Below are 19,230 nucleotides of genomic sequence, written 5' to 3'. Positions count from 1 at the left end.
AAAACACGCAGAAATTAAACAAAACTCTTGTGTTAACCAAACATTTAAGTATAAAGTAAATCTGTGCATCTTTTAAGAATTCTTTATTCTTAAGTACAAAACTGGATTAAAAGTATTTTTATGCAAGCTCCTTGAAGGTAGAGAATGTTGGAAAGAATGTTGTAGAGAAGGTGCAGAATGTTGTATCCCCATGGTCTATCACAGTGTTTAGCACATAATAGGTACTTACTAAGAATTTGGCAGCAGAGACAGGGTAGGCTATGACAACTAGTTATTTCTATTGAAGGCAACAAGTGATTGCTAGATAAATAGCAAAAGAAATTATCTTCTAGGCATGTGAACCTCCAAGTTTCTGTCACCCAGATTGGAGTGCAGAGTGCAATGGTGCATTCTCTGCTCACTGCAACTTTCACCTCCCGGGCTCAAGCAATTCTCCTACCTGAGACCTCCAAGTAGATGGGACTACAGGCACGTGCCACTACTCCTGGCTAATTTTTGTGTTATTTGTACAGACGGAGTTTCACCATTTTGCCCAGGCTGGTCTTGAACTCCTGAGCTCAAGCGATCCACTGCCTTGGCCTCCCAATGTGCTGGGATTACAGGCGTGGGCCACTGTGCCCGGCCTACCTCCAAGTTTATCTAAGAATCTTTTCTTCTGTCTCTAAACTCTGGCTGTCTCTGGAAAGAAAAGGAGAACACTTTCTCTAACACGCAATGCTTTCTTTTAGTGCACATCATACCCAGAATCTATTGGGAACACTTTGAGCAGGTTTCCTAGCTGGCTTGATCCTGTTTGTTTATTTGCCCCTGAATTCCAGGCTCAGGACACAGAGTAGAGAAAGCCAGGGGTGAGCTCAGGCAGTGACTGTTGGATCATGGCCCATATCTCAGCAATGCCATGTCCAACTGGGATGCGTCATTACACTATGGTTGGCAACAGAAAAACTGTCTCCACCAATTTGAAGGAACTGCCAATTTGAAGAAACTTTTTGCAGATGTGTCCCAGAAATCAAATGTTTCAAGTTGTCAATTTATCAGCCTTAAGAGGATTGTCTGTTTTTTAAAAAAATGGTTATATTTTCAAGTGGCATATTCTTCTGAAGTAAATATTTTTAGCTTTTCATTTCCTGTCATAGAGCAACTCTAATTCTATGCAATTCATGAGCCTAGAGAGGATGGGTCATTTCTCATTGATTTAATTTCTGTAACACCAAGATTTACATAGAAAAAAATATTCTTTCCTTTGAGTGTAGACATCATCTATGAGCAGCTAACACAAAAACTCCTGTTTTTACTCACAAAGGAGATGAGGCAAAGGAACATGGAGAACACAGCATAAACCCCGTACTGGACATTTAAAATGCACATTTATGGACCATGGATTGATAGTGAAACATTTGTGCAGAACAGTGCAGAAAATACCTTTACATTTAATTTTAATTTTTTTTTTTTTTGAGACGGTGTCTTGCTCTGTTGCCCAGGCTGAATTGCAGTGGCATGATCTCGGCTCACTGCAATCTCCGCCTCCTGGGTTCAAGATTCTCCTGCCTCAGCCTCCTGAATAGCTGAGATTATAGGTGCGAGCCACCATGCCTGGCTAACTTTTGTATTTGTAGTAGAGACGAGGTTTCACCATGTTGGCCAGGCTGGTCTCGATCTCTTGGCCTCAGGTGATCCACCTACGTCAGCCTCCCAAAATGCTGGGATTACAGACGTGAGCCACCACGCCCGGCCTAACTTCTGCTCCTGATTCCTTCCTTTCCTGATCCTGAAAGGACCTAAGCTGATCCCACATTGACTTTGTTTTGTCTGTGGCCTACGGATGCACGATGGGAACCACAGCACGCCCTCTGCCCTGACACACTGTAGGCCTGCAGGCCACTCAAGACAGCCTTCTGCTTGCCCATCCCCAAACAACCAGCTTGCTCCTCACTCTTCAGATTTCTCAGGCAGGGGGCAGATGGCAAACCCCTGTGTCCCCCTAACTGTAGGAGGCATAGCAAGCTCTCCGAGCTCTCCAATGGACCCTCTCCACGGGGGTCCATTTAGTCTCCCTCGCTAAACTTGAGGTGAAACAAGTACCCCAGGGTTAGGGATGGAGGTAGGCATCTCACAGGCATTAATGGCTCTCTTCAAAGTCCTCTTGCTGGGTGTTCTCCCTCCTGACTCTTGTGTCTGTGATGGAGGTAAAAGGTTGAAATCATCTAAGCTGTTCTTAAGCACCTGCTTTGAAATTTCTGAAGAACAGTATATCTCAAAAGTCACTTGTTTTCTGATATCTAGCCCATCTTGGTGCCTCAGTAGGAACTTCTGATTACAATCTAGTTACAAGTGTATCCTCACTGCCTGGTTACTAATAATGTATATTTTATATATATGGTTTTTTGGGTTTTTTTGTTTGTTTTTTTGTTTGTTTGTTTGTTTGAGATGGAGTTTCACTTTGTCACCCGGGCTGGAGTGCAGTGGCACAATCTCGGCTCACTGCAACATGTGCCTCCTGGGTTCAAGTGATTCTCATGCCTCAGCCTCCCAAGTAGCTGGGACTACAGGCACTCACCACCACACCTGGCTACTTTTTTGTATTTTTAGTAGAGACAAGGTTTCACCCCGTTGGCCTGGCTGGTCCCAAACTCCTGACCTCAGGTGATCCGCCTGCCTCAGCCACCCAAAGTGCTGCGATGACAGGCATGAGCCACCACACCCAGCCTCTAATAGTATATTTTAAACAACTCATTGAGCTCTCTGTTTTCATCACCTCTCAACTTGGAGTACTGGTTAAGATAATAAATATATAGCCAAGTGTGTATTTACTATACACATTTATGGTCAAACAAAAAGCACATATTTTCATCATATTGCTTCTGTAGTTCCTTTGGCTAAATCAATTCAAGCATTTAAATTCTGTAAAATCAGGCCCCAACTTAAAATCAACTTCCTAAAATTTGTTGTTTGGAATACATAGAGACAATGTGGTATTTATATTCTCAGGCAGGTGCTTAAAGGCTGTATATCTATAACCAATTGTGTTTCTGAAGTATAAGTATAGTCATAACTTACCACCATGTATAATAATATTTCTCTGGGGCCAGGCATGGTGACTCACGCCTTTAAACCCAGTACTTTGGGAGGCTGAGGCGGGCAGATTGCTTGAGCTTAGGAGTTCAAGACCAGCCTGGGCAACATGGCGAAACGCCGTCTACCAAAAATACAAAAATTAGCTAGCTATGGGGGTGCTGTGTGCCTGTTGTCCCAGCTATTCAGAAGGCTAATGGGAAGATGGCTTGTGCCCAGGAGGCAAAGTTTGCAAGGAGCTGAGATCACACCACTGCACTCCAGCCTGGGCAATAGAGCCAGACCTTGTCTCAAAAAAAAAAAAAAATTCTTTGGAAAAAAAATAGTTCATAATATAGAATTTCAGTAATTCATCTTTCCCTGTAATAATTCTAACAGTGTTGTTAGCTAAGAACTTACCAGCTCTCCCTAGTCAGGCAATAGAAACTGCAGAGAAGGTTCTTTAGCTTGTAGCAAGAACTCTATTAGAATAGGGGCTAGAGGTGGTATGGATGGATTGGAAATTTGAGGACATAATAAAACAAGATAAGAAGCCATAGAAGGTTAAGACCTCTTGCCTATTGAAAACCCCCAGAGGCCGGGTACAGTGGCTTATGCCTGTAATTCCAACACTTTGGGAAGCCAAAGTGGGAGGATTGCTTGAGCCCAGTTCAAGATAAGCCTGGGCAACATAGGGGGACTCCATCTCTAGAAAAAAAATTAAAAATTAACTGGGCATGATGGTGCATACCTGTGGTCTCTGCTACTTGGGAGGCCGAGATGGAGGACTGCTTGAACCCAAGGAGTCGAGGCTGCAGTGAGCAGTGATGACGCCATTGCACTCCAGCCTGGGTGACAGAGTGAGAACCTGTCTCAAGAAGAAAAAAAAGAAAACCCCCCAGAATACTTCTCCATTTTGGGCTGGCTCCTTGGTGACTCCTTTTATTTTATTCTATAGACCTCAGGGACTGGTCTTCTTGTTTCTCTTAATCCTTCAAGTTCTTCTTTTGTTCCTGGTAATTTGGATTCAGATATGTAATATCCTGTTATGAAGCAAGAAAAGCCTTTGTAAGGGTTTTCAGGAATAACTGGAAACAGACTATGTGAGAGTAAAAAGAGTCTGATATCCACCTTGATATGCCCTTTTCTTCACAGAGTCCCATAGGAACAAGGGCCATTCATAGAGAACTGATAAAAGGATCGGATGCATGAATGACCCAAATAAGATTTACCAGAGTAAACCCAGATCCATTGTTAACTGTTGGAGGCATTTTTTTTTTTTTTTTTTTTAGATGGAGTTTCACTCTTGTCCCCCAGGCTGGAGTGCAATGGCATGATTTTGGCTCACTGCAACCTCCGCCTCCCGGGTTCAAGCGATTCTCCTGTCTCAGACTCCCGAGTAGCTGGGATTACAGGCACACACCACCACGCCCGGCTAATTTTTGTATTTTTTGAGGCATTTCTTTAAGAAACCGTGGCAGGATGTAGAAGTGAGATAGGAGCAGAGGAAACAGGAATGGAATGAGGGCGGGCAATGGACAACACCAGGACTAAGTCTGGGGAAAGAGCTGCAGCCCCAGTGTCAGGGAAGGGACAGGTTGGGAGACGAAGCCTTGGAGCTTTCCCTTCTGGCTTTCGGTGCCTGTGCCCTGTCCTTCGCTGGTCAGCACTACTCGAGTCCCGGGAGTACGCTGAGAAGTTGGGGCTGGAAATGGGAGGTGGAGGACCAGGATCTGTAGCATCGAGAGAAGAAAGAGGAAAATCTCTGGTGGGTGAAAAGGAAACATCTGAAGCCATACAGCCTCCCCATTCCTGTTAACAGTTTAAGGGTGGATGACTGTAACTTGATGATGATGGAAACTGGGACTTCCGGCTGGGCGTGCTCAAGTCTATAATTCCAACACTTTGGGAGGCTCAGGCGGGTGGATTGCTTGAGCTCAGGAGTTCAAGACCAGCCTGGGCAACATGACGAAATCACGTCAGAAAGAAGGAGGGAGGGAGGGAGGGAATGAAAGAGGGGAGGAAGCGGGGAGCGAAAAGAAAAGAAAGGAAAGGACAAGAAAAAAGAAAAGAGGAAAAAAAGAAAGAAACTGGGACTTCTGCTTGCTTTAGTCTTTGTTTCTGAAATATGAACAGAAAACTCTGAAAAGCACAGATTAGCTTTTAGGAAACAATAACCTTTTCTTTATAATTTACCCATAGCAAGAGTCCCCAGCTAATTCCCTAGTGGCCTCTAGGGTGGGTGCCATCCACGTACCCTCCCCAACACCCCCTGCCAGATACAGGCTCAGTCAGCACCTCTAGGCACTTCTCCCTGTGAACACAGGCACCCAGTCCACACCCCTCTCCACCAACGATCACAGAGCCTGAAATAAATGGAGAAGTCACCCTCATGAAAAGTCTGGGGTCTAGGATCTGCATGTGGAGTGAGAACTATGTGAATTATTCTTTTTGAATGTAATTTGAAAATAATAAACAATAAAATGTAGCACCTATCTCACATGGTAACGGAATAAAACGACTTATTGGTTTACTTCTAAACATCCTGGAAAATAAACCCAAATTTGTTAAAAAGAAAAGTAATATCAATTTAGAATCATGAATACAGTCCAACAAAGAAAAAAAAATTCCTGGTGTGATTTTAAACTGGCAAGTCTAGAAAATACTTCAAACTTGTGAGACCATATAATATATTTATGGAAAATACGGTCATTGTGAAGAATTAGGTTGAATCATATGAAACTTCTGATAGTCTACCATTGTTGACCTACAAAAATGTCAGTTTCACATAGTTTTACCTAATAGGTGGATAGTGGAAGCTTTAATTATTAACTTTTCCCAAAAATATTCCTATAATGTAGAAAATAATCTTAATATATTTCAACTAAATCTGGTTTCAGAATCCAGTAACGATCTTTTACTTTAACTGATTTGAATGATCTCGTTAAAAATTAATAAACTTTATGGGAAATTAATCACTTTTTCCACCCTATAAGAACTGGGTACTTACTTTTTTTACCCAGTTTGAGATGTGGCAGAGAGGAGCAGATTTAAAATTGATTCCAACAAATTAAAACCAAGAAACACTTAGTTTCTGTGGTTCTGAAGTTAAAATTCTATCCAAATTCAGATGATTATACTGAATGTATAAGACAGTAATTAGAGGACATCACTAACGTGATTTAGCTTGAGAATGCACGAGTGCTGAACTCAGTCACTCTCCCACTGACTAGGGGCAGGTGCATATCAGCCATGTGCTTCCAAATTCCATTTCAGGAGCATGCCAGTACCATCTCCATAGAGTTCCCCTAAATTATAAAATTAGGGTTAACTAGAGCCATAAGTTTAACCAAAGGTCTCACTCTCACCCCAAGCACATGGCTCCAGATTCCTCAAAGATGTGGTAATGTCAGAACAAATGATTGCTTCTATTTCATTCATGTATTCACTCGTTCTTCAGATACTTATTAAGTGCTCACCTGCCATGGTGCCGGTACTCTTCTAGGTGCTGTCAGTATAGGGGGAAGGAAGACAAACAAGATCCCTGCTCTTGTGGAGCTAACATTCTAACACTTGGAGATTCAATCATTCAATCAATAAACAAACAAGAAAAATACTAGATAGTAACCAGTGCTATGTAGAGAATTAGAATGGGGAGTTACATTAGATGAAGGGATCTGGGGAGGCTGCTTTGGGGAGGTGACATTTTTGATGGGCAGGCTATGGCAGGGAGAGGGAGTAAGAGGAATCCAAAATGAGTCCTAGTTTTAGGGTTTACTTAGTGCTGTCAAAGTGTGGTCCGAGGACCTGTGCCAGCCTGCAAGATGTCACCTCTCTGCCCTGAGATTAGCACAGAAATTAAGAGTAATCATTCAGGGCCAGGCATGGTGGCTCATGCCTGTAATCCCAGCACTTTGGGAAGCTGAGGTGGGTAGATCACTTGAGATCAGGAGTTCGAGATCAGCCTGGCCAACATGGTGAAACCCCGTCTCTACTAGAAATACAAAAGTTAGCTGGGCATGGCAGAGGGTGCACGCCAGCCTGGGCAACAAAACAGAGGGAGACTCTGTCTCAAAAAAAAAAAAAAAAAAAAAAAAAAAAAAAAAAAAAAAAAAAGGATAACAATTCAGAAAATTTTATAGAAATTTGACAGGGAAGTTTTATATAGTATACAATAATTTTGCATTTCTTTCATTTTGCTAGTAATTTGTTTTTATTTTACTTTACAAAAGTGCAGGCTGGAAATTTTTAAAACCGGATTTTCATGGTAGACAGTGTGAGAAACATTGGTTTAATCACTTAACCAAGTGGATGAATAGTGGTGCCATTTCCTGAAATGAGGAAAAGGAGGTTAGGAGTATCTCTGGGGGACAGAAATCAAGCGTGTTCTGTTTGAGCCATCCTGTTTGACATGCCCATTAGACATCATAATGTAGAATAGTAGTATATGACTCTGGAATTCTGGGAAAGAAACCAGGCTTGGAGATATGGATTTGGGAGTCATGAGCGGAAAGTATGTGAAGCTTGGACATTGGATGAGGTCACCTAGAGCAGAGATGGAGCCAGCACAGGAGACTGGTGCGGCGAGAGAAAGAGAAGGAAAGACCAGTATGGTGTGTCACGGAAGAAAATGTTTCAAAAGGAAAAAGTAGTCATCTGTGTCTAATGCTGCTTAGATCAAGTAAGGTAAGAATAGATAAATGACAATTAGATGTGGCATATTTGAAGACCCTGACAGTCGCAATCTCAGAGGAACAAAAAGAACACAAGACTAATTGAAGTAGGTTAGCAAGACAATAGGTGACAATGAAATGATCTCATAACAGCAGAGGATTATTTCAAATGGTTTTGTTGTGAGGGGGGCAGAGAGATGCAGTGAAAGTAGATATGGAGTTAAGAGAGATTTTTTCCTTTTTCTTTTCTTTTTCTTTCTTTCTTTCTTACTTTTTTTTTTTCTTTGACACAGAGTTTTGCTCTGTTGCCCAGGCTAAATTGTGGTGGCATGATCTCAGCTCACTGCAACCTTTGCCTCCTGGGTTCAAGCAATTCTCATAACTCAGCCACCCCAGTAGCTGGGATTATAGGTGTGCACCGCCACACCCAGCTAATTTTTGTATTTTTAGTAGATACAGAGTTTTGCCGTGTTGGCCAGGCTGGTCTCGAACTCCTGGCCTCAGGTGATCCACCTACCTCAGCCTCTCAAAGTGCTGGGATTACAGGTGTGAGTCACTGCGCCTGTCATCTTTTTTTTTTTTTTCACCATCTTGTATTGTTACAGTAGCGATATATTTTTCAAGACAGCTTTTCCTCAAGTGTGAAGATGGAAAAATCCAGTAGAGACAAGAAGCTGGTGATGCAGGCGTTGCAGGCATGTATCAGAATGCAGTTCAGAATGGCTTTGCCAAAATAACTCTATAGGAAGTTATCCATATTGAAAGGAACACTAATATAGCTCTGAAAATTATATTCCATCTACATTCCATTTCCTACAGAATTCTACTGGGACTGCATGCTCAGGTGGAATGTCAGGATGCACTAAGGCCATGTGGGATTTTAGGAGAGACACTGACATTTCCTTTAGTGCTCCATGGTGAGAAACTGGATCTGGAACATATCTGGTTTATTTGGATTTCATGGTATAAATCTAATGTCTGAATCTTAAAAAGTGGCTTCCTCAATTGTCCTGATGGACATGTTCTTCCTTGCCATATGGAAATTGAAACATGTTTGTCATTTTGACAGGAGTACAAAATTTCAAGCTTTGAGCAGAGGCTGATGAATGAAATAGAGTTTCGCTTGGAACGTACTCCTGTTGATGAATCAGATGATGAAATTCAACACGATGAGATCCCCACGGGCAAGTGTATTGCTCCCATCTTTGACAAGAGACTCAAGCACTTCCGGGTCACAGAAGGCTCTCCAGTCACATTCACCTGCAAAATTGTTGGGATACCTGTTCCAAAGGTAGGGGAAGATGACAAGCCAGTTGGCCACCTAACAGCATGGAACTATAGACAGTGCCTTCAAGAAGGTCTTTAAAACATATACACAATGTTTTTTCTTCTTTTTTGTATTTGTTATTGATATAGTTGTACATGTTTTAGGGTATATGCGATATTTTATACTTGTATACAGTGTGAAATGATCAAATCAGGATAACTGGGATATCCATCACTCAAACATTTATCTTTTTTGTGTATTAGGAACATTACAGTTTTTCTCTTCTAGCTATTTTGAAATATACAACAAGTTATTATTAACTATAATTTTTCCACTGTACTATCAAGTACTAGAACTTATTTCTTCTATCTAACTGTACGTTTTCACCCATTAACCAACCTCTCTTCATTCCCTTCTCCCGTCTACCCCTCCCAGCCTGTGGTAACCACCATTTTACTCACTACCTCCATGAGATCATTTCCTTTAGCTCCCACATATAAGTCAGAACATGCAATACATGTCTTTCTGTGCCCAACTTACTTCACTTAACATAATGACTTCCAGTTCCATCCATTTTGCTGCAAATGATGGGATTTCATTCATTCTTTTTATAGCAGAATAATATTCCATTGTGTATAGATACCCCATTTTCTTTATGTATTCATCCACTGATGGACAAATATAGGGTGATTTTGTAACTCGGCTATTGTGAATAGTGCTGCAATAAATACAGGAGTGCAGATATCTCTTCAACATACTGATTTCCTTTCTTTTGGATCCAGCAGTGGGATTGCTGGATCATATGGTAGTTCTATTTTTAGTTTTTTGGAGAAAACAGTCTCCATACTGTTTTCCATAACAGCTGCACTACTTTACATTTCCACCAACGGTGTATGAGGGTTCCCCTTTCTCCACATCCTCACCAGCACTTGTTATTTTTTTGTCTTTTTGGTAATAGCCATTCTAACTCTGGTGAGATGATATTTCTTGGGGTTTGATTTGCATTTTCCTGTTGATTAGTAATGTTGAACATTTTTTCATATACCTGTTGGCCATTTGTATGTGTTCTTTTGAGAAATGTCTATTTAGGTCTTTTGTGTGTGTGCGTGAGACAAAGTCTCACTCTGTCACCCAGGCTGGAGTGCAGTGGCACAGTCTTGGCTCACTGCAACCTCTGCCTCCCAGGTTCAAGTGATTCTCGTGCCTCAACCTCCTGAGTAGCTGGGATTACAGGCACCCGCCACTATGCCCAGCTAATTTTTGTATTTTTAGTAGAAATGGGGTTTCACCATGTTAGCCAAGCTGGTCTGAAACTCCTGACCTCAGGTGATCCACCCTGGAGACCCCAGCTTCCCAAAGTGCTGGGATTACAGGCGTGAGCCACCATGCCCAGCCTATTCAGGTCTGTTGCCCATTTTTAACAGTCTTGGTTTTTGTTTTTGTTTTTTGCTATTGAGTTGTTTGGGTTCTTTATATATTCTAGTTAGTAATCCCTTGTCAGATGAATACTTTGCAAATATTTTCTCCCATTCTGTAGGTTGTCTCTTCACTTTGTTAATTGTTTCCTTTGCTGTGCAGAAGCTTTTTACTTGCAGTAATCCCATTTATCTATTTTTGCCTTTGTTGCCTGTGCTTTTAAGGTCTTAACCCCCCAAAAATTTGCCTAGACGAATATCCTATAGCGTTTCCCCATTGTTTTCTTCTAGTAGTTTCATAGTTTCAGGCCTGGCATTTAAGTCTTTAATGTATTTAGAGTGGATTTTTTTATCTGGTGAAAGGTGAGGATCTAGTTTCATTCTTCTCCATATGGGTATTCAGTTTTCCTAGCACCATTTATTGAAGAGACTATCCTTTCTCTCGATATATGTTCTTGGTGCCCTTGTCAAAAATGAGTTGGCTATAAATACATGGATTTATTTCTGGGTTCTCTATTCTGTTCCATTGGTCTATGTGTCTATTTGTATGCCAGTACCATGGTGTTTTGGATACTATAGCTTTATAGTATAATTTGAAATCAGGTAGCATAATGCCTCCAGCTTAGTTCTTTTTGCTCAGGATTGCTTTGGCTATTTGTGGTCTTTCATGATTCCATATGAATTTTAGAATTGCTTTTTCTATTTTTTTTTTCCTTTTTTGAGACAGGGTCTTGCTCTATGCCCAGGCTGGAGTGCAGTGGTGAGATCTCTGCTCACTGCAACCTCCACCTCCTAGGTTCAAGCGATTCTCCTGCCTCAGACTCCCGAGTAGCTGGGATGACAGCTGTGTGCCACTAAGCCTGGCTAATTTTTGTACCTTTAATAAAGATGGGATTTCGCCATGTTGGCCGGGCTGGTCTTGAACTCCTGGCCTCAAGTGATTCACCCACCTCGGGCTTCCAAAATGCTAGGAATACAGGCATGAGCCACCACTCCCAGCCTGTTTTTTCTATTTCTGCAAAGGATGCCATTGGTATTTTGATAGGGATTGCGTTGAATCTGAAGATCACGTTGAGCAGTATAGACATTTTAACAATGTTAATTCTTCCAATTCGTGAACATGGGATATCTTTCCATTTGTGTGTGTGCCCTCTTCTATTTCTTTCAGTGTTTTATAGTTTTCCTTGTAGAGATCTTTCACTTCTTTGGTTAAATGTATTCCTAGGCATTTTATTTATTTATTTATTTTTGTAGGTATTGTATTGCTTTCTTGATTTCTTTTTCAGATTGATTGCTGTTAGTGTATAGAAATGCTACTGATTTTTGTATGTTAATTTTGTATCATGCAACTTTACTAAATTTGTTTACCCTAAGAGGTTTTTGATAGAGCCTACATTTTTCTAAAACATAAGATCATGTCATCTGCAAGCAAGGATAATTTGACTTCTTCCTTTCCAGTTTGGGTACCCTTTATTTCTTTCTCTTGCCTAATTACTCTGGCCAGGACTTTTAGGCCTATGTTGGATAAAAGTGGTGAAAGTGGGCATCTTTGTCTTGTTCCTGATCTTAGTGTAAAGACTTTCCATTTTTCCCTGTTCCGTACGGTATTAGCTGTGGGTTTGTCATATATGACTTTCATTGTGTTGTGTTCCTTCTGCACTCAATTTGTTGAGGGTTTTTTATCATAAAGAGGTGCTGAATTTTATTGAGTGCTTTTTCATTGTCTATTGAGAAGATCATATGGTTTTTGTCTTTGATTCTATTGATGTGATGTGTCGTGTTTATTGACTTGCCTATGTTGAATCATCCTTGCAGAGCTGAGATGAATCACACTTGATCATGATGAATAATCTTTTCAATGTGTTGTTGAATTCAGTTTGGTAGTATTTTGTTGAGGATTTTTGCACCTATGTTTATCAGGAATGTTTACCTGTCGTCTTTTTGTTGTTGCTGTTGTTGTTATTGGGTCTTTGGTTTGAGTATCAGGATAATGCTGGTCTTGTAGAATGAGTTTGGAAGTATTACCTCCTCTTTAATTTTTTGAAATAGTTTGAGTAGAATTGATATTAGTTCTTCTTTAAATATTTGGTAGAATTCAACAGTGAATCCATTAGGCCCTGGGCTTCTCTTGGATGGGAGACTTTTTCATTACTGCTTCAGTCTCATCACTCATTATTGGTCTGGTCTGTTTAGGTTTTCTATTTCTTTGTAGTTTAGTCTTCGTAGGTTATATGTGTCCAGGAATTTGCCAATTTCTTCCAGGGTTTGCAGTTTGCTGGCATATAGTTGTTCACAATAGTCTCTAGTGATCATTTGTATTTCTGTGGTATCAGTTGTATTGTCTCCTTTTTCATCTCTTATTTTATTTTTTTGGGTCTTCTCTCTTCTCTGATTCTTTCTTAGTCTAGCTAAATGTTTGTGAATTTTGTTTATCTTTTTAAAAAACCAACTTTTCATCTCTTGTATTTTTGGTCTTTTGTATTTTTTTAGTCTCAATTTCATTGATTTCTGCTCTGTATTTATTATTTCTTTCCTTCTACTAATTTTGGATTTGGTTTGTTCTTTGTTCCTTGAGATGCCTCTTTAGCTAATTTATTTGGAGTCTTTCTGGGTTTTTTTATGTAGGAATTTATTGCTATAAACTTCCCTTTTAGTAAGAAAGTCTTATCAGACTCTAGTGAAGTATCTACAAAGAGAATGAAAACCCATACCAGAAAATTAGCAAAGCCCAGATAATTTCACTTAAAAAAAACCCATCAGGAATGAGATCATTAAATAGGCTAAAAAGAAACTAGACTTATGGGTAAGTTCAAATTTTAATAAAAGTTTAAAATAAGTGTCCTAGTAATGATACTATATTTTGGGCTATTGATTTTCATAGCCATCAAGCTCACCAAACTGATATTTTTCTGTCTACTTAATATCTATTTAATATCCACAGGGTACCTGTTCTTGTACAAAGTGAGCTATATTTGTAGCATTACTATTAGGCTGGTAAATGCTAAGAATGTCACATCATTATCACTGGATGCTGAAAAATCACATAAATCAACAGATTTTTTGGCAGTCAGCTGAGAGAAGGATTTACACCCAGCATGGTTTGTGGCAGAGAATCTCTCTGCTCTTCTTTCATAAACATTAGCATAGTGTTATCATGTATGGTTAGGTAACCAGGAAAAGTAGAGGAGGACAGCTGCAACCAGTATTTATCTCCTCTGTCTTTGAGAGATCTCCTTCACACATGCAAAACTTAACATGACATATATAGATAGATGTGTATGTGCATGCACACACACACACGTATACACACACACACACACACACACACACACACATAGATATTTACATTTTGGCTGGATGAGAAATTTAGCAAGTTAATCCTAGCCTCATTCCATTTAGTGCAACAAACCATACTAACCTTTCAAGCAAGGTGACTTATTCTAAGTGCTGAGATCTGCAACTGCAGGAGACTTGAACTTGTAAATAAGGTAATGAGAAAATATCCCGTCTCCTGGTTTTCATTATTTTGCTTCTGAAGACATGTCCATTCCTTAGGGTAGTTTTTAAAACTAAATATGAAGCGCAAGAAAAATCGTCAAAAACTTCATCTTAGTCCTAAATTATATTGAATTCTTGACTTAAATAATAACATTTAATGTTAAATAGTATTATGTAGGTACAAGTTGAGGGGCAGATTATACAGTCATTTTTAATATGTTTTATAAGTTTTTTTTCCAAGTGCTTCATAAAGTATGGGTCACTTAAAAGATGGCAGTTGTCCCTTGCCTCACCCCAGACCCTAGTTTATTAACCTCTAAAGATAAACAAAACAGTGTACATCTTGATAATTTTTCATTTCAGGTTTACTGGTTCAAAGATGGTAAGCAGATTTCTAAGAGAAATGAGCACTGCAAAATGAGGCGAGAAGGAGATGGGACATGTTCTCTGCACATTGAATCCACCACCAGTGATGACGATGGCAACTACACCATCATGGCAGCCAACCCCCAGGTGGAGACGCAGGGTTCTGCGCTGTGCTGCACTCTGAGGAAGGAGCAGTTGATGTCATTGTGAATGAGACCTTGAGAAGTGCGAGTTACTAAGGATTGCTGAGGAAAATGAATGAGAAGCATTGTGATTGTGTGTAACTAGGGCACAGCATCACAACTTAAAAGACTAGTTAGCCACTAACAGGTCACTGAATGCTTCAGCCTTTGTCAAGGGACACTAGTACTATTTTTTCACTGTGTATACCTTGCAGACTTATTGAACTCAGTCTTGTGTTTCTCAACACATTGATTCTCTTGAAGAGTCAATAAATCAATTGACCAATCATTCTATCAGGAATGATCTGTCGTTTTTGTTCTTTAGCGAATAGGCAAATTACTTTGCAAAGGTTTGTGAATGTCCCTCAAACTCATAATGTCCACATTTCTGGATTGTTTTGTTTTTTAAACTTGGAAAGCCATAATCATCCACTTTCCTTTTCTGAATGAAGGCAAATATTAAAACTCCCCTAAAAGATGTGGCAGAATAAACATCTTCAATTACTATTTGAGTAGGAAGTACAGAACTATAACATCCATTCCTACTGAAATGTTAGTTTTAAAGAGTCTCTGTTGAGGAACGTATGAAAATATTTGGCCACGCTTTTAAATTATGACTGCAAATAACGTTAAGTACATAAGAATTCAAATTTCTTTTTACCTTTGTGCTGTTTATATCTCAGTTTAAAATGAAAGTCATTACCATACTCTTAAAAATCTCTCCCCCGGAATATTAACAGTGATTTAAGAAATCATATTTTATTGATTTTATTGTTTTTATTCCTCTCCCCCAAAGAAAAACTCATAATAGTCAAAATTTCACAGTGTTCTGGTCCAGAAAATTTTATGTACATTGAAAAAGTGTGAGATTCTTCTTATTTTAATCTTGTTCATTTTCTGTTTGTCAGGGGAGAATCAGCTGTTCTGGCCACTTGATGGTACAAAGTTTGCCCATTCGCAGTCGACTAACCTCTGCTGGTCAGTCTCACAGGTAAAAACAATAAGAATTCCCCTTCTCTAGGTCCTTCCCAAGCACCTCCCCACTATCATGAGCACCAAACTACTGGATCCATGAATTCTTAATTAAAGGTAGTCCTTCACTTTCAGCATCAGCATCACCTGGGAGTTGGCTGGAAATGCAGAATCCCAGGCCCCACTCCGGATCTACTGACTCAGAATCTGCATTTTAACAGAATTCCCAGGTGATTCACAAGCATAGTAAAGTTTAACAAGCACTAGTCTCTGGGGTTTTTTTTTTAAGTTTGATTTTTATTTTTTAGAGACAAAGTCTCACTTTGTTGCCCAGGCTGGTGTGCAGTCGTGTGATCATAGCTCACTGCAACCTCAAACTCATGGGCTCAAGCCATCTTCCCATCTCAGCCTCCCAAGTAGCTGAGACTACAGACGCATGCCACCATGCCGGCTAAATTTTTCTATGTGTGTGTAGAGACAGGTGTCTCGCTATGTTGCCTAGGTTTGTCTCACACTCCTGGCCTCAAGCAATCCTCCTGCCTTGGCCTCCCAAAGTGCTGGGATTACAGGCATGAGCCACCACTCCCAACCTGGCATGCTTTTAATGGTTCAAAATTTGTAACCATCAGTAGCACCTGCACACATAATATGTAAATCAGACCCATTGAAGTAAGTTACCATCTTTTGTTTAATAAAACAGAAACCTTTCATGATTGAATGTATATTGATGGAATGTTTTTGTTGTTGTCTCCAATGTAACAACTGGTTTTCTTCCTCTCTGATTTTACTAACCACTAAGAAGAAAGAGCCTGGCTCTCCACTTGAATCTTATGGTGCCACAAAGTCTTAGCAAAGCATTCCATAGCTGCTGACACAGAAGAATTAAATGTGACTTACCAAAGGAACAAAAATAGTGACCCATGTTTCAGATACAGTATTTCACCAGCATTGCAACTATACCTTCTTCTTCTTCTTTTTTTTCTTTTTGTTTGAGATGGGGTCTCACTCTGTCATCCAGGCCGGAATGCAGTGGTGCGATCTCAGTTCACTGCAACCTCCACCTCCCGGGCTCAGCCTTCCAAGTAATTGGGACCACAGATGTGCGCCACCATGCCCGGCTAATTTTTGTATTTTTTGTAGAGATGGGGTTTCACCACGTTGCCCAGGCTGGTCTCAAACTCCTCAAGCAATCAACCTGCTTCAGCCTCTCAAAGTGCTAGGATTACAGGCTTGAGCCACCAAACCTGGCCCCCTCTCCCTTTGCCTCCTCCTCTTCCTTCTTTTCCTCCTCCTCTTTTCTTTTTTAAGAACAGCTGTTACTGTTGTTCAGTCTTATCCAGTTTAAGTTCATACTCATCTTTAATGGTCTGCCATGATTTATAGCCAGGTTAAATTTTATTACTCAAAGACACAGGGATTGCCGCTGCCTTGCTCTGGGTAATAAACAGGACTTCTCTTTTGGCTCTTGTTTGAGGTTCGGATTGAATACTGATCTATTTGTTTATTCTGATGACTTTTGAACAACTGGTTGAACTCATAGCAAGGTGAGCTGAGCCCACTTAACCCAGAATGACAGAAAGAAGCTAAGCCTGTTTATTTGATTGCAGATCTCACAAGACAGTCCCACAGTGTGTGAGATACTTACCACTTTGTGTTTTACATCAGCTCCACACCATTATTTATTGTTTACGCTCCAGCTTCCCCTTTCTCCCTTCCAAAAAAAAAAAAAAAAATCTGTTCTCTAGGTCCTGTAGCCATGCCTAAATGCCTATCATCATAAATTTTTTAATTTATTTCTATGTTTAATATCTGAACACGCTTGTTCTTATAGGGGAAGATCCCGAGTGCAAGAAAGAGACAAAGAGCCCCTACAGGAACGCTTTTTCCGACCACATTTCCTGCAGGCTCCTGGGGATATGGTAGCTCACGAGGGGCGCCTCTGTCGGCTGGACTGTAAGGTAGACTCCGGCACCCGTCCTTGGTTCCAGATCTGTTCGTGTTTTGTATTTGTTTGCATTCATTTTTGTTTGTATTTGTTTTGTGGGTTTCTTTTTTCAGGAAAGATGAGATGGGGAAGGGAGAGAGATCACTTTTTTTTTTTTATCATAAAGCTTGTTTGGAGTATTTAATGTCAGACGAAATTATTTTATGAAATTTTTGAATCTTTAGATATTAATAAAAATTACATTGGTGTTATACCAAGTTAATAGCATTTTTAGAAGACAACCAAAGAGGTGATACACAGTAGTTGTCCCTTATCTGAGGAGCACGCGTTTCAAGCCCCACAGTGAATGCCTGAAACTTTAGGTAATACTGAGCCCTATATATAGTATTTTTTAAATTTGATAACCAAGACAGCTACTATCTAAGGGGCAGGTAGCATAGACAGTGTGAACACGGTGGACAAACAGGTGATTCATACCCTGGATAGGATGGAGTAAGACAGCATGAGATTTCATCATGCCACTCAGAACGAAACACAACTGAAAACTTAGAAACTTTATTTCTGAAATTTTTCATTTAATATTGTCAGACTGTGGTTGACTTCAGGTAACTGACACTTTAGATAAAAGGAGGACTACTATAATTCAGACATTTGCATCTAAGCCTTTTAAGAATTCTAGAATGCCAAGGAAGGTTTAGATACAAGTCTTTTCATTTGGTGTCTGGAAAGTAATAAAAACTATAGAGCATATGGTGTGATTTTCACATCCTTGCAGTGAATTGTTGGACTTGTGGCCTTTGAAAATGTACAGATGTGAAAATATGGCCCCAAGGTAGTGTATGAGAACAAAAGCTGGTTTCCCATACTAATCAACCTCCTTTACCTTTAGCTATTCTACATTCTCATTTTTTGACCAGGCTTTAGTTGAGCAGCGTGGATATCTCTCAGTATGAAGAGAAGCTTGCATCACCCTTTCTGCCCCATAGGTGCAGAATGCTATGGAAGACTTAGATGCAAATTAGTGAAAGCTTGAGGTTAAGCATCCGTAAAGGGTCCACTTCTATCTATGCTATCTATGGTTCTTCTTCTCTTTGTGGCTGCCTAAATAATATTCAGATTGATTGTTACATCCCCCTCCCTAAACTCTGAAAGATTCCCATGCCTGGGTCCCATCCCCAGAGATTCTGATTTATGGTAAATGGGCACCAGGATTTTTAAACACCTCCCACATGATTGTAATATACAGCAAGGTTCAAGAACTCTGGTTTACTATCTGGCTTTTCATTATCCTCAGCAAACTAACACAGGAACAGCAAACCAAACACCACATGTTCTCACTCATAAGTGGGAGTTGAACACTGAGAACACATGGACACAGGGAGGAGGCATACCGTGCCCTGTTGGGGGGGCGGGAGGGGTGAGGGGAGGGAACTTAGAGGACAGTTCAATAGGTGCAGCAAACCACCGTGGCACATGCATACCTATGTAACAAACCTGCACGTTCTGCACATGTATCCTGTGTTTTTGTTTTTGGTTTTTGGTTTTAGAAAAAAAAATCTGGCTTTTCTCTTGGCTATTAGGTATGTAAACAGTATATCGTCTCTGAAATTGATGCTGCAGGCCTACTGTATCTATCTATTTCGCTTTTTAATTCTTATTTATTCTAATCTAGAGTATAATCACATAGGTTAACCATGACCTCAACTGTGATCAAAGTACCATACAGTTCAAATGCATGCAGCCGTTTATTCAGACCCTTCTTTTCTCTCGATGCCCCTACAGAGAGCTTTCTCATCACTCCATGTTTTCTCTCCCTGTCTGTTTGGTGCCAAGCAAGGATAAAGAATTCAGCCATCAAATA

At 40.2% G+C, this 19,230-nt stretch overlaps 1 protein-coding gene across 6 annotated transcripts in view; it reads left to right on the top strand.

Annotated features, from left to right (window-relative positions):
• MYPN (myopalladin) overlaps positions 1–19,230 on the top strand; it is a 123,563-nt gene that overhangs the window by 92,182 nt on the left and 12,151 nt on the right. For all 6 annotated transcript variants that reach the window (XM_050804704.1, XM_050804700.1, XM_050804703.1 and 3 more), the window contains 4 exons: positions 8,794–9,015; positions 14,268–14,417; positions 15,361–15,443; positions 17,256–17,382. In XM_050804704.1, coding sequence (XP_050660661.1) covers positions 8,794–9,015; positions 14,268–14,417; positions 15,361–15,443; positions 17,256–17,382 — 582 coding nt within the window. The remainder of the gene's footprint in view (positions 1–8,793; positions 9,016–14,267; positions 14,418–15,360; positions 15,444–17,255; positions 17,383–19,230) is intronic.

This window comes from Macaca thibetana, chromosome 9, assembly GCF_024542745.1.
Source record: "Macaca thibetana thibetana isolate TM-01 chromosome 9, ASM2454274v1, whole genome shotgun sequence".
NCBI lineage: Eukaryota > Metazoa > Chordata > Mammalia > Primates > Cercopithecidae > Macaca > Macaca thibetana.
Note: the sequence above shows the minus strand (reverse complement) of the source record. Positions and strands in the feature narration are given on the sequence as shown.